Here is a 14,906-nt window from a genome sequence, read left to right on the forward strand (position 1 = left end):
AAATATCCATTTAATTGGCACACACAGCAAATAATATCACCAACTTTCATCAGTTTTGACAAATTTCCAACAGCTAAAAAGTTGCACTGATCATATTGCAACAAAACGGGGTCAATTTCAAATATAAACTTATAATGATCTGATTTGGGACCAGCACAAACGCAATGTTCTTTGATTTCTCTTTATTCAGCCGTGGATATATATTATTTTTTAAAGTAAGTGCACGTCCCAGCATATTAAGCACAGAATATTGCTCCACAAAAGCTCTCTGACTGAAAATCGACTATACATAATAAGACCAGAGCATGGAGCTTCAGGATTAGTTGAAGAATATATTCAGACAGATTCTGCAGACCCTGATGCTGAGGCTCAAGCTGTCTCAAAATGTTTCAAGATATCGAATCCCCAGTATCTTATATATCTTATTTGGAGCATGTCAGATTGTGTTGCTTCTGACCTGTAACTGGCTTAGTAATCCCCAGTAAGTCCCATGAGATTTACCAACATATTTTACTGTATTTAGATAATAAAACTTGACTAAAATAACATGGGTCAATGAAACACGTAACAAAAGCACTTCCTTGTGCGGAGGCAAAGTTCTGGAATATTTATAAATACAGTAAGATTTGGAGAATGGGACAGAAGTAGAAAAATGTCACAATTTTGATTTAGTGTTCAATGGACAGTTTTAAATGTAATGAGGGTGTGTTTACAACCCTTAGTTAATCAGATAAAAACAACAGTATCTGGAATTATCTATGCCTATACAATTTAAACGCAAACATCCACACAAGAGGTAATTTTAGGTGAAATTATAACAGGGAGATTTGACTTCCGACAGAATGAGATGAGACGGAATTCTTCATTTTTGCTGTTTTTGCTGCTGTTATTTTTAAATCGGAGCGACTGTCAACATATTCCTCCAATTAACAACAGATTTTGCGAAAACAAGACACCTCCTTCAACGTCTAAACCCGAACCTTTTCTAATTCATTCCAATCCGAAGCGTCATTTATAATTGATTTATATGTGTCAGATCAATACGAGACGAGACTAGCACCGCAGAGAATGAGAGACGCAGTTTGTTTGTGTGGATGTGGAGACAGCAGCTCAGACTGTCTGCAGCGGGTAAATAGCTGGATAAAGGACGGCTAATATGATTGAGATAGAGTCATGGGCGCTGATAGAGCTGGAGTGAAGGATGAGGGCGGAGAAAATGAGAAAATATTTGAGAGACGGCGCAGCGGAAAAGAGCAGGTGGCCGACCGTACAGCAAAGCATGAAATATTCAATCTTTAATCAAATGGCCACAGCCTCTCCTAACAAGGCGTGAGAGAGACGAATAGCTTGGGTTTAGCGAGCCGGTCCGCACAAAGAAACAGACGTAGATATGGGACAGAGCATGTTTCTATATTGTTGTACTGCGATTTTGAGCGGAAAATCCGAAGTTATGTGTATGCGGGGAGTGTTTCTGCAAGCTCCACATATAGACAGAGGCGAGACAAGCTTGCACGCTGAAATGCAAATGTTGAAATGGCAGCGAGCCCACTCTATCCTCACTCAACCTTGACTACACTGGTGCCAAGTCCTCCACGAGAAAACGCTGAAGAGGATGCATTGATTTTTCCTTTCATTTAAAAAAAAAAACCTGGAATAGACAGTAAGTTGACTAAACTCACATATTGCCATGAGCTGATTATATAAATATAAAGAGGCTTGACTGCAGTGGTGGAAAGAAACGAAGTACACCAGTAAAAGTACTGTGATAAACAACATTTTCTTACTTTTACTAGCAGGTATCTGTACTTTATACTCCACTACAAGTTTTAACTGGACAGAAAATATATTACTTTTCATATGGGTTATTTTTTTCAGCATATTCATGGTGACATCCTGAGTAAAGTCTGAGTTTGAGCATAAAAAACATTGAAGAAATTATTTTTTCAAGATCTTTTTACGTTTACTTAAGTCGATTTTCATATGTTATGTGATTTTACTTTTTTCATTTGTCTTTTTTTTTTGCTCCTGTATATGTACTTTTACGTCACTAACAAAACTTATTCCACCACTGTACAATTTATGGTAAACTTAATTAATAATAATAAATTCCTAAAACTCATTGTTATATTCTTGGTTCGAGAGTGAGTCAGAAACAAAGCCAGAATCACATATTAAATGGAAATAAAACAAAAGTATGAAAACATCAGAAGTGTATGAAGATCTACTATATACTATTTTGGCAAGAAGCTTTTACTTTGGAAAGTTATTGCGGGTTTATACGTCTCTTCAAACAGTGAGTACAATGAGCGTACGCATCAGAGGCACAGAGTCTTTCTTCTTAATGAGATTTAAGCTGAAGAGATATGGGACGACTTTGGAAACACAAAATCAATTATGAAATGAATCTTATGATAAAGTTGGCGGTTTAAGCATAATTTAAGGCTTTACCACAGCGCAGTACTTTGCAGAGTGCTCTAATTTGTCACTTGCTCGTGTTAAATGTACAGTAAAATGTATGGCCCGGTCTCCGGCTCAAAGTTAATTGCGCATTGCTAAGCTGCTTTATATTTTGCATGAATAATGTCCCTGCACTTCTTTAACAACTTTACATGAACTTAAGACTAAAATAAGACTTAAAAATAGGTTATGTCTGTCTCTTTAGGCTAAAATGTAGAAAATCAATACACTATGCATTTCTAGACTTAATTTAGGAAACGCTAATATGCTATAGTAATATGCTATAGTATGCTAAGTTGCTGTATGATGCTATCACAGATGTCGGGCGCTTTATTGAATTTTACACAATGAGAAGAGGAAATTTTCACATAATAAAATATACATTTTTGTCTATTTCTCAGATCCGCCTAATTTTCTATTCCTTATGAAATACTTTAAATTGAAGATTTATATTTGGAAATACACAGCGGCTTTGAAAGGTTGTTTGTTTTCTATTGATTTATTCCAACACTCAGAGGAGACAAGGCAATGGAAATCTGCTCATTATCCATGACTCTCCTTTTACAGAAAGAATCACATTCACAATAAATCTCTATCATGGACAGAATTGCTACATAATATTAGCACAGAAGAAGAAAAAAAGAATGTATATCCATTAGGGCTTTATACACTTTACACTAGGAAACCAAATACATTTGGGGAAAATCTGTAATGTTTGTTGTTAGCACTTTACTGGCACCGTGAGAGCTGTTTATGAAGGGTCGAATATTGAAACCCAACATGGAGGGAATATGTGGGGCTATAGACTGATATACAATACAGTAAATAATTCAAATGAGTGCTATTTACGCAAGTGTATAATTATTAACTCCTTTAACTGCTATTAAAGACAATCCAGTTACTGTTTTCAAATATCAAATGCATCTGAAATAGGATTTGTTATATTTTTATGATACATGATGTCTTTAGCTTCATTGCTCTTCAATATCCATTTTAATTCATTACTCTGATGTATTGAAGACAAACTAGAAATGATACTTAGACTGGGGAAGCTTAGAAAAAACCCACATGTTCGACACCAATATTGTCCATCCCTGAATCGTAATAAAGTGTGAGTAAAATGTGAGTAACTGACCGTAAGCAGCCGGTGGCGTTGCGCAGCACCTGTGACGAGTGCAGGTGCAGTTTGCGGTCGTCCTGTGTGTGAGGAGAAGTGTCCCAGCCCGAGTGAGGGATGATCACCGCGTTGGTCAGAACGGCCAGCGCATCCTGAATGATGGGCATCTTCAGAGCGTCGCAGGAGGACAGGTTCCACAGAACTCCTAAACACAAGCCAGAGAAGAGGGAAGAGATTGTAGATGTAAATACGAGGTGAGAGTAGCTTGGTTGGTAGTGTTCCTCCTCTGATCCGATGGTCCATTGACACAAGTTGGAGGTGTGATTCTAGTTCCCACAGATACATACTGTCATTGTGTGATTGGGCAGGACACTTGGCCCTGCGTACGCTGGCGTGTGAATGTGTGTGAATGTGTGTGAATGGGTGAGTGGTTCCTTGATGAGCTTTGAGTGCCTTGAAGGTAGAAAAGCGCTGAATAAATGTGATCATTTTACAAATTCAACCAGACCTAAAGTACCTGAATAAAATCAATGAATGAAACAACATATAATCAATGAAAATTACACTGTGAATATATGAAATGTGTGTGGTTTAAATCTGTTGGAGCAACAAATACTAATATTAATAGACGTATCAATCTTTGCTTGATGTAAGTTACTAAACAAATCATCTTTTTTGCTGATCATTGGAGGCTTTCTAACTTATATGAGAGTACCTAGTGCATTCTGGGGAAGAAATACACATGCAGGCCTCAGCGTCAAGTGTCTGGCCCTGTATGTTGCTCCCCAGTTTTCACTTCCACTTTTTACCCAGTTTACTGTTTTTGTCACTGTTTTGCACTTGAGGGCAAAGACTCTAGGAATTGGCAGTATCGATATGGGTTCAGCTGATATGCTGCTTTGGCCTTAATTGGATGTAATAAGACTACTGTATTTCTTTTCAACTTTTTTCTCACACTTTGAACCCTGCGGTTGATCCAATGGTGCGTCTAATTGATAGATTTTTATTTTCTAACCGCCACCGGAAGGCACTCTAGCAGGAAGCACACGCGTTTGACACACTGTAGAAGAAGACGTCAGACTGTCCAGGGGACATGTCGTGTTCTCTGTATTTTAAGCTTCAAAAGCTTCTGTGTAAATATAACATTTTACAACACTAAGTACAAGCTCAGGAGCAGATGAACCAGATGTGAAAAGGTAAATCAGCTCACACAGAGTAATCAAGGACAGAAGGGACAGTAGGAACAGCTGTGATGGGTTTTCTATCTGTTAAGCTTCAAAATGCTCTGTGTCTTATTAGAATCCAACTCATATTAATTGAGAAATGAGTCTAATTAGACCCGCGACGCAGCAGAGTACCTCCACAGGTACACTGCGAAAACCCCAGTTCAAATGACAGCCGGCGCATCACTACCGTGTTGTTATTTTTTATTATTTTATTAAATAAATATCTCATGTGCAATCATTTTTTTCTTTGTAAATTTCATTGGCGCGGCTTTAATTCAGAAGCGCTGTATAGCTCGGAACTTTTGGTAATAATTTACTGGCAGATGTTGAACTTTTATTCACACAATTCTGTAGCTACTTGCACAATAAATAACAGCCATACCAAAATTGAAACCCTTTTAAAAAAAAACAATTCATCAGTTAAGATCAGGTATAGGCAGCCAAAGTATTGCCATTCTATATCAGAACTGAAAAAGCCCTTGAAAAATCGCTCTACCACTTTTTATTCCTCTTACTAATTACATTAAATGTAATCTCTTCTTTTGTATACAAACATTTAGTATTCATAATTTTAGTAGAGGTTCACACAATTTACAGTCACTCTTAATTAACTTCTACTTGAGTGATTTCACAGCAGGTTGATTTCAAACACTAGTCACATCTTATCATAAATTAAAACATACTTCCTTGTCATCGCATTTATTGAGTTGCACCATCACCGTCGCTGTCATAAAGCAAAAAACACTTAGAGAGCGATGAGAGTATTGCAATTAGCACCCCGCACCTCCAACCTGCGCGGAATGTTAAAAGCTCAAATCTTTCCAAACATTTAATTTATTCCATTCTGGCTGGCGGTCACCAAACTGCAAATGTAATTAATAGAGTACAAGGTAGAGGCAGTGAAGGTGGTAAATCACTTACAAAAAGCTCGCCCCGTGTTCCTAATCCTCTCCTGAATTGGCTGTACAGTCGCTGAGCAGCCAAGCAAGAAAATGGAGGAGTTTTCTGTCCTCTCGCAATTACTGTTCACGTCCTCTGTCAGCCACGAAAACACACGCTTTAACAATTGCTACAGACTAAAGTTTCCCCTTCTCAAGAGACACAGCTTTTCTTCCCATCATGCATGTCAACAATTATAAAGGCGAAAGTGTGCGGATTTCATAGCGCAAATGTTAAATATATAAAATGGCAGGGATAAGAATTAAAGTCTAAAAACAAAGAGATGCGCGGCTAAACATGTGGTATAAGGTCTAAAAAGTTGGATTAAAGTGGGACTAAACCTGCAACCAAAGCTGGATAGTAGTTCTCAAGTAGAATAAGTAAGTAGAGTAGTTAACCCAAATATGTAGTAAAAAGTAATACATTATTTGGAGAAACAACTACTTGAGTACAAAGTAACAGTTTGGATGTAAAATGTTTTAAAGCTGGATTATGATTTATGCATTTATATAATTGGACAGACAAAATGTTAAGATTCTGGTATTTCCAAAGAAAAGACGCGACAAATTAACGAAAATAGATCAAATGTCAAGGCAAGTTGCAAAGAAACACAAATGTTTGAGCCATTTAATACAAGATACAGCTTTTGTCACTTGCCGACTTACGAAGATTGTCACTTCAAACTAATAATTTTTCAAGTACAAGTATGGCATCTGAAAATGACTCTATGAAGTACAATTTAAAAAAAAAGAAAAGTACTACCAACTCTTCCCAAAACTAAACTTGGACTAGATCAGGACAAAAGCAGGACTTGAATAAGATCATATCGAGTCTAAATCAGGACTAAACTGGGCTCATGTTTAAATCCTAAAGATATCTAGACTAAATTAAACCTGCTTCAAACCAGAACACACCACTGAAGGACTCAACCAGCAAAGAAAAGGCACCTGAGCCTGAAAATATATTCTCAACTGAACAATAAGTCGACATCACTTCACGCTTCACACATCCTTAATAATATAACATATAATCCTGGTCGACCCTTGTCCACTGCCACATCTCTCTATTCATAATTATACGTCTGTCTGAGTCCTGTGCACTTATCTAACACTTATTTATACATGCAATTACTGTGAACAGACTACGAAGCCTGAGATCCTTGGTGGCCACATTGTGCTATCAGGTAATTATAGCCTACTATTGAAGACTGGACATGTTGGTAGAAGGCACTGGGAGCAAGTTGCGGGTAAAAGGGCGTTTCTTTTTTTTAACCTACTGCTTTAAGTAGTAATCAATAGTAATTAGCGATGACCGTTTTGTGGGAAAGAGTGAGACTACAGGGTTGTTTTGGAGTAATTCTACAACGATGCATCTTAAAAGTGTGATGATAAGAGTGCATTTTTGTCAATAAACATGGTCTAGGATTGGCTGGTGAAAGGAAAATGGTATTGGAAATGAAATGTAGTCCTGTATTTGATAACATCGCTGCCATAACCAAAAGTCAATAAAAGAAAAGATAAGGCCGGTCAAACTAATAAAATTGCTTGAGAAATTGCGTTTTGAGACATTTGGTGTTAATAATACCTTATGTACTGAGGCATTCAATCGTTGTTGTCAAAGTTGTTTTATCTCAGAAATCATTTTATCGTGGTTGATAAAAATGCCACAATGCATCCAGGATATATGGCTTAATAGTTTATTAGCGGGTTAAAAAAGCAATCAATAGCGGAATAATTAATGCAACGAAGATGAGCTCTCAAACAATTAGCATCAGTGTGAGTCATGTGAAAAGGCTTCACTTCAAGGTTTGAATGATGCGTTTCTATAAATTGCAGATGTAGATAAGTATAAAAAATGTTTGACTGCCGCCTCAAGTGCATATCTTTAGCATGATGAGCACAGTCAGCTGTTTGGGGCACGTCTTTGTGAGTGCAGCATGACATCATCTCCCCGAGGTGCGCCGCTGAAGGATTCGATCTTTGATGTGAGACTGAAAAGAGGAGCGGCGGTTCACTAAACGCCTCAGCATGGATCCAGCGGAACAGGCACAAACACACCCACACCTACACACACACACACACACACACACACACACACACTCACACACACCTACACACACAGACCGACACACACAGACACACACACACACACACACGCAGCTAATGGCAGATCAGATGCAGAGGGGTAATTGCCTTGGTCTTACGTCATAACGCCCTGCGCAGTGGAGGAAGAGGAAATGAATCTTGTGGCTGTCTCTGACTGTGAAGAAAGACATTTTACATCTTTGAGCATCATTTACTGACCTTGTTTAAGTTTGATAGAAATAATACTGTTTCATGTGGCTTTTCAGATGTTTTAGACAATTCTTTGACGTGTTAAGTGGACATTGTTTTCTGGATAAATACATAATCTCATAGCGCTTTCATCCCGTGTTCACTTGTGTATGCAGACACTGGCGGCACGGTGGGTTAAATGTCTTGCCCAAAGACATAGAAACATACATATATATATGTTCAGTACTTTGGTTTTGATCTGTTATGTATAGTAGTAAAGCACTACTTTACTACTAAAGCACTACTTTACTACTAAAGCACTGCATCATTCATCCATTTTGTATGAATGCTGCAGTGCAAATACATTTTGATTGATTGATAAATGTGATGGTGTCATAGTACATTCAACACTAAAAAGTGCCACACCATAGACTCAAATAATTTTAAACATATCTGGCAATTTGGATGATTTTTTTTTCAGATGCACTCTAAGTAACTGACATTTCTTGCCACTAAACAATCAGTATTTGTTGTTTTGTAAAGAGGACGACCTTGGCAGCAGCAGCAGCAGCAGCAGCAGCAGCAGCAGCAGCAGCAGCAGCAGCAGCAGCAGCAGCAGCGGGACAGTTTGGTTCTATGTTGAACACTGTGCACAGTACGGCTCATGTGGTCCCTCCACAGGCAGTGATTTCACCATTGTGTGATGTGAGTCTTAGAAACAAACGTGTTGAATTAAACTTTGGGGGTCATAGTGTGAACAAGAGTCAGCTGCACATCTTTAGACACTGTCCACATTTCTCTCAGTATAGCTTTAAATTGCTTCTTTTTTTTAAGGATACGACTTTGAAACGAGGATACGACTTTGAAACAAACACTGTCATTAAAAGTACACTGTAATTAAAAGAACACTGTAATTAAAAGAACACTGTAATTAAAAGTACAATGCCAAAATCATTAATTTAAAAGAAAAATCCATCAATAAGGATTATTCTGGGATCAATGTTTGGAAGAATGACAAGCATAGATTTTCTCGCTGTACACAAATACAGTCCTGAAATAGAATCTTGGCTTTCTGTTTTGATAACGAGTGGCCATTGATTACTTTTAATGACTGGGTCCACACAGGCCTATAGTCATATATTAATTATATTAATGAAGCTGTGGAATCACATGCAGACATCACGTTTGTTTCCTCTAATGGCGTTACCATTGGAGACGGGCAGGCTCTCTACAGCCGCCCAAGGTCAGGCACTTCAGTCAATCATGGACAAATTCCACAACTATGAATAAATACTGCCGCACATTCTTGGAGGAACAATGGCAGGAATTCAAAAGCGATAGATGAAAACCAAGACTTTATTCACTTAATGCTGCGTAGCTAAAGTACAATTGTTAAGCCGCTTGTCAAATTATTTTCTGTTCAAATTGCCTGAAAAAATATGTGAACTATGAGTAATTCTGGGAGCAAAGATCAGAATCAGAAGTACTTTTATTCATCCGCAAGGAGAAATCAAAGCTAGAAGAAAATAGAAGTTATCAAAAAATAAGAATATACTATAAAGAAATAAATAACAAACTAAATGAAATATCAGTATTGCAATAGAAAAAAATACAATAAATAAATAAATAAACTAAACCCCTAGTATGAACAAAATAAATGTACCTTTTAACTTAAATAACTGAAGCATATTTACATATTTACATGATCATCACGTTGACTATTGCACAAATGTTGCATAACACTAGACCTAGTAACAAGATTTCCTAACTGTTTATTTCTGTGAGTTTTGATGATTCAAGACCACAATTAAATCACTGAAGGATTTGTAAACCTGGACTTAAATCTACAAACACAGAATGGAAGTGACGTTTCTCACGCTGAAGCTGACAACGACCTGTCAGCTTAGATTGTGATGCATGGTATTTTCAGCAGGAGATGCTCACAACGGGGGGCGCTGTGCGTAAAAATAAGTATATAATAACAGGTGCTTTATTTGTGATTCATGGGAGGAATAACAGGAATACCTTAGTAAGATGGAACGTCCTCACCGTATGTGATGAATGCAACAAGGAGTGAAGGACGGCGGAACAAGTTGCCGCAAGCATATTGAGGCTATGTGTCAACTACTATGGAGCTTATGGAGCAGATGGCAACTGCGTCCTCTATAGGGAATAAACTGGATATAGTGGAATATATACATTTCAAGGGAAAATTATGTTCAAAGCTCAGAGTAAGGCAATATGGCCTAATATATATTTCACCAAAATACAAATACAAATGTGCGATAACGGTAGATTGGAAAAGGGTTCAAAGTCATCTGGACATCTGACAACATAACTTAATAAAGTACTTCATACTTTCATTACCTCCATTGCCTTCATTCGCTTGGCTTGGCTATAAGTTCTGCTTCCACTAGGCCTGTTGATTAGTCGGTTCATGGTGTTTAAGTCAACCAAAATGTTTTCTTAGTCAGCTAAATATTTTTGAAGGACTTATATTCACAGCAGCAGGAAAGAGAGAACATGCATTAAGTTTGGGTTCAAGTTCAATCTCCCTTTTCACATTAAAATACACTGTTCACTAGTAGTTTTCTGTATAAATCAGTAACGTGACGTGACCTTTATGGATGGGAAAGCAAACTTTCGGGTGTTCATTAATATTTATTGGATAATATTTGCTCACAAAAGTGAAAAAAAAATAAACATGAAAAAGTGGATTTTGAACCCAGCTCTCCCATGTGAGCTAAACTCCCAAACCTGTAAGAACTGCTGCTTCACCAATTAATCTATTCCCCAAATAGTGCTCTACGTTACTAAATCACTGCCTGTTTTTCTAACTAACGTCTAATCTTTAGAAACGTCAATAGATTCTTAGCTAAAAACAAAAGATATTTTTCTGTTGGAGAGACTTGGCGCTGCTGTTGCTTCACATCTCCTCTGCACATGCTCAGTTAGAGCAGAACCTGAAACATCCAAAATTCCCACGCAGGTTGATTCAGCGTGGTTTGAGGCTGTGTTGTCCTCAGAGCACAAGCACAGACCTCTAAAATAGGCAGCTGTCCTCTCTGGTTCTAAAAGCTCATGTTAGAGAGCAGAGCATGAACCTCTGAACATGGACAGAGAATGAAAAGGGGCGGGAGAAGAAGAACCAAGCTTCCCACGCAGTACTGCTCAGTGGCCTGTAGAAACCACTAAAAGACACTGTGACTTCAGCTAAGCTTCAGCAGCAGAAGTGAGGGGAAAACTGGCTTATTTGGATATATTTCAGAACAATATAAATATGTTGTGACACACTGATTTTAGATTTTATTGGTCAATCAATGCTCGCCTTGATTGACCTGAGCGCACACCACTAGTATAAATATGTATAGTGTAATTGCAGGATCTCCTGTTGCCTTGTGGTCTTGTTAGTGGACTTTGTCAGTAGCAGCTGAAGTTTAAACCAGCTGCAGCTTTTACAGAAATAAACACTATATCAAAATGAAAATCAACCGCCAAAATCCAGCCCGACAAAGCATAAAAGGCCTAACCCTTCAAATACAATGAGCTGGAGTGAATACAACTGTGTCCGTCAACAAAGGAACCACTGTAAAGGAAATGGTCATAATTGAAAGCGCAATTTTACACAGTTTAACAATCGGTGTGAGTGAGAATGCGCAGGCAGACGGGCAGCTTGGTGCTTCAAAATGCCCAGCGAGGGAGAGAGAGATAGTGGGCCGGAGAGGCAGAGGACAGGGCCAAGACCAATTACTCACAGTGCATAGGGACGAGGGGCGCAGATATAGTTATTTCCACTGGGTTTGGAGGAGGAGGAGAGAGAGTCCACGTCCGGTCGCCCGTTCACTTGATTAATTTGTGACAGGAGGGATTTCAGAGCTGCGTGCCTTGAATTGCGGCTCTAATTTATATGGTAATCTTCCATAAGACCCAGGCGGCATACCAAACCTTTTATTTCATATAGGCCTATCTGTGCCATGTAAGTACGCATCTCTCTGTTACACAATGTTTTGCAAAAGTTAGAAGAAAATATATGTATTATGACCAAGATAAAGATGCTGTAGACAGGGCCGGCCCAAGCCTTCAGGGGGCCCTAAGCGAAAACATTTTTGGGGGCCCCTCACCACGTCATCAGAATCAGTTTTATTGCCATTGTCAGTAAACAATTCACATATGGGAACTTTCTTCAACGCAAACAAAGCGCACCAAAACTCCAGGGCATCCGTTTGCCAGTTAGTTTATTCTCAACCCCTCACAAGCTCAAATATTGATAACTTAAATCCCACAATGCAACTTGGTATTCCGCTGACATCACCTCTACTCCCTGTACAAATAACACACGTCCCAGATATGTTTTTGGGCGTATTTGTGGGCGTTAAAGGTCTACAGCCACATTAGCACATTAGTTTAAATTAATGAACAGGGGGGGTCTGGGGGCCCTCCCCCAGAGATTTTCAGACCTTTTTTGGGTCTTCTGGTGCATTTTAATGTGGTCCAACCGGCTAAAGTAAGAGTAAAATGTTGAGGTTGTAATGCTATAAAATGATGATGTGATGAAACTGTGCCAGGAGAAAATGACTAAAGCCAGTTATTAATACATTAGTGTACTTAATTACTCAATACAATATTGGCTATGAAAAATAATTATGGTCAAATTGATTCATTTTAACTGAAAATGTAAAAGTAATAGTTATCCTTACTAATTTATCTTTTACAGCTCCCAACTGTTCCTTCTTGCCAAAGTGACAAAACAAGTTATATTAAATTAAACAAATGGCATAAGCATTGCTTGATTAACAATTAACACTGATAAAACAGTGCAAACATGTTATTCCCAGAGAATGAACAGAACGAGAAGTGAAGGTCCAAACCTAGCTATAGTGAAGAAACTGCGTTTCTGCAACTTTGCCACTTTTGTATAAAAATATATAGTATTATTCTATAACAGACGCAATCATAATATGTCTGGTTATTTTTCACTATCAATTTATTATAATTTATAACAAATAGTCTAATGATGCTTTTTAAATAAATTGAAATGTTTTATTGCTCTATTAGAAGTTAATTATAATATAAATGTTTGTTCTGATCAGAACATCACACACTGGACTCCTGCATGAAACAATGCTGCAATGTGATTGGCTGATGGACCTGACATGCATAAACCTTTACGTTCTTCTTATTGCACTTTAAGAAGTCAAAGTAAAACAGACATCACGAGTCACGATTGATCTCACACATGGTGATGTGAGAGAGAGGGGAAGCAAACTCAAACCCGCTCATCTCTGACTGAGGCTGCACAGGGGCCCGGGACAGGGGCCCGGGACAGGGGCCCGGGACAGGGCCGCACACTGTTCACTCCAAAGTCTCACGTCAGAGGTTCTGGACGAGACGGCGCTCGTCCGGACCGGATCTCCGCCTCTTAGTGACCGGGGCATAGACGCCACCTCACCGGCCTCACCTGCAGCTGACACTACTGGGCTGGTGTAAATGTTAAGCTCATTATCTTTCATTCAGACACATATAATGTGTGGTGCAGAGCTCTCGTCGCCTCCAGCCTGAGCGAACTAACGTGACAGAATCGTGTTGTTTTAAACAGCAGCATTAACCGTCTCTTTGTAAGAGAAGTTCAATACCTGGAGAGTGTTGTTGAGTTTGCAGTTTCTTTACATCGTCAAAAAGTTTCTTCTTTCGTTTTTCGGCACCGGGGGGATATATTCCTCTGGACATGAGGACCACGTTCGGTTGTGTTTATGTTTCGCTCTTCTGCTCGCGCACAATGAAGTTGCCCAATCAGCGCAGGTCTGGTGTCTTGGTTGCCAGATTGTCATTACAAATAAATGCGGTTTGTGTGTCATGTTACCGCTGTGTGCGCTGCCGCGCCAGCAGCGCTCCTACACTAGTGGCGCACGCTGCGCTTGCACTTCGCATAAGACAGGTTGCCAGATTGGGGGCCCTATTAACGCCTCGGGGCCCTACGCGGCTGCTTAGTTCGCTTATAGGCTGGGCCGGCCCTGGCTGTAGAGTAATTTCAGAGAGATTAGCTGTATTTCATTCCTTCCTCTTGTCACCTGTCAGCCAATAACTGCCTGCTATCTCTGTCATTCAACCAATCACCTCTCAAGATATGCATAGAAATACATCCCCATTTATTCATCCTGCATTTCCAATTTCCTTCTCCTCTCGACCACCACTGAATATAATGATGAAAATATACGTAAAAGTACATTTGAGGATTTCTGAGGACCAATCCTGTCCAAGTGGATCATGTAACCCTTGCCTTATGTGGTAATGCACATTGGGGACTAAATTCTCGCTAAACTTTTCTGGTATGGCCATGAGTTGGGAAGTAACTGAACACATGCACCGAAAACTCGTATTCAGAAAAGTGTATTCCAGCAGAATTAGTCTTTCCTTTGGTGGTTATAATTGATCATATGCTTTGAACTGCAATGAATTAGCAATAAACTGTAAAACAAAAAGCTGTTTTAATCCTATCATGACTAACTGACCCCTAAATATAGTTAAGCTTAATCAAAGAGCAGACATTTTTAAGATAAATGAACAAATCAGCTGATTTTCGTCCGTGGTGACGTCAATTGTTGAAGTCGGTTAGCAGCTTTTGACCCAAGTTCCAGCGCTCTTTTCCCAACTTGTGTGAGCGTTTATTTGCATTTTACAACTTCTCGCGGGCCACATGAACACAGCATGGCTTTAGTCAAGGGTTAGGGTTCCATAAATGTGTTTTTTAAAAGAGTGCAGGCACCAGCATCTTCATTCCATCAAGTGCACCTTCCAGTCCCTAACGTGCATTATCACTCGAGGCATGCAGTCAGAATGATTGATATTTGACAAGAGTGACATGTACGTGATGAAGTGATTGGTCCTCAAAAATAA

At 38.9% G+C, this 14,906-nt stretch overlaps 1 protein-coding gene across 1 annotated transcript in view; it reads right to left on the reverse strand.

Annotated features, from left to right (window-relative positions):
- ctnnd2b (catenin (cadherin-associated protein), delta 2b) overlaps positions 1 to 14,906 on the reverse strand; it is a 149,650-nt gene that overhangs the window by 19,186 nt on the left and 115,558 nt on the right. The window contains exon 14 of the mRNA XM_072440958.1: positions 3,593 to 3,779. Within this exon, the coding sequence (XP_072297059.1) occupies positions 3,593 to 3,779 (187 nt within the window). The remainder of the gene's footprint in view (positions 1 to 3,592; positions 3,780 to 14,906) is intronic.

The sequence above is a fragment of the Eucyclogobius newberryi genome, unplaced genomic scaffold (assembly GCF_026437365.1).
Source record: "Eucyclogobius newberryi isolate DKJ021-1_F unplaced genomic scaffold, fEucNew1.0.hap1 SCAF_12, whole genome shotgun sequence".
Lineage (NCBI taxonomy): Eukaryota > Metazoa > Chordata > Actinopteri > Gobiiformes > Gobiidae > Eucyclogobius > Eucyclogobius newberryi.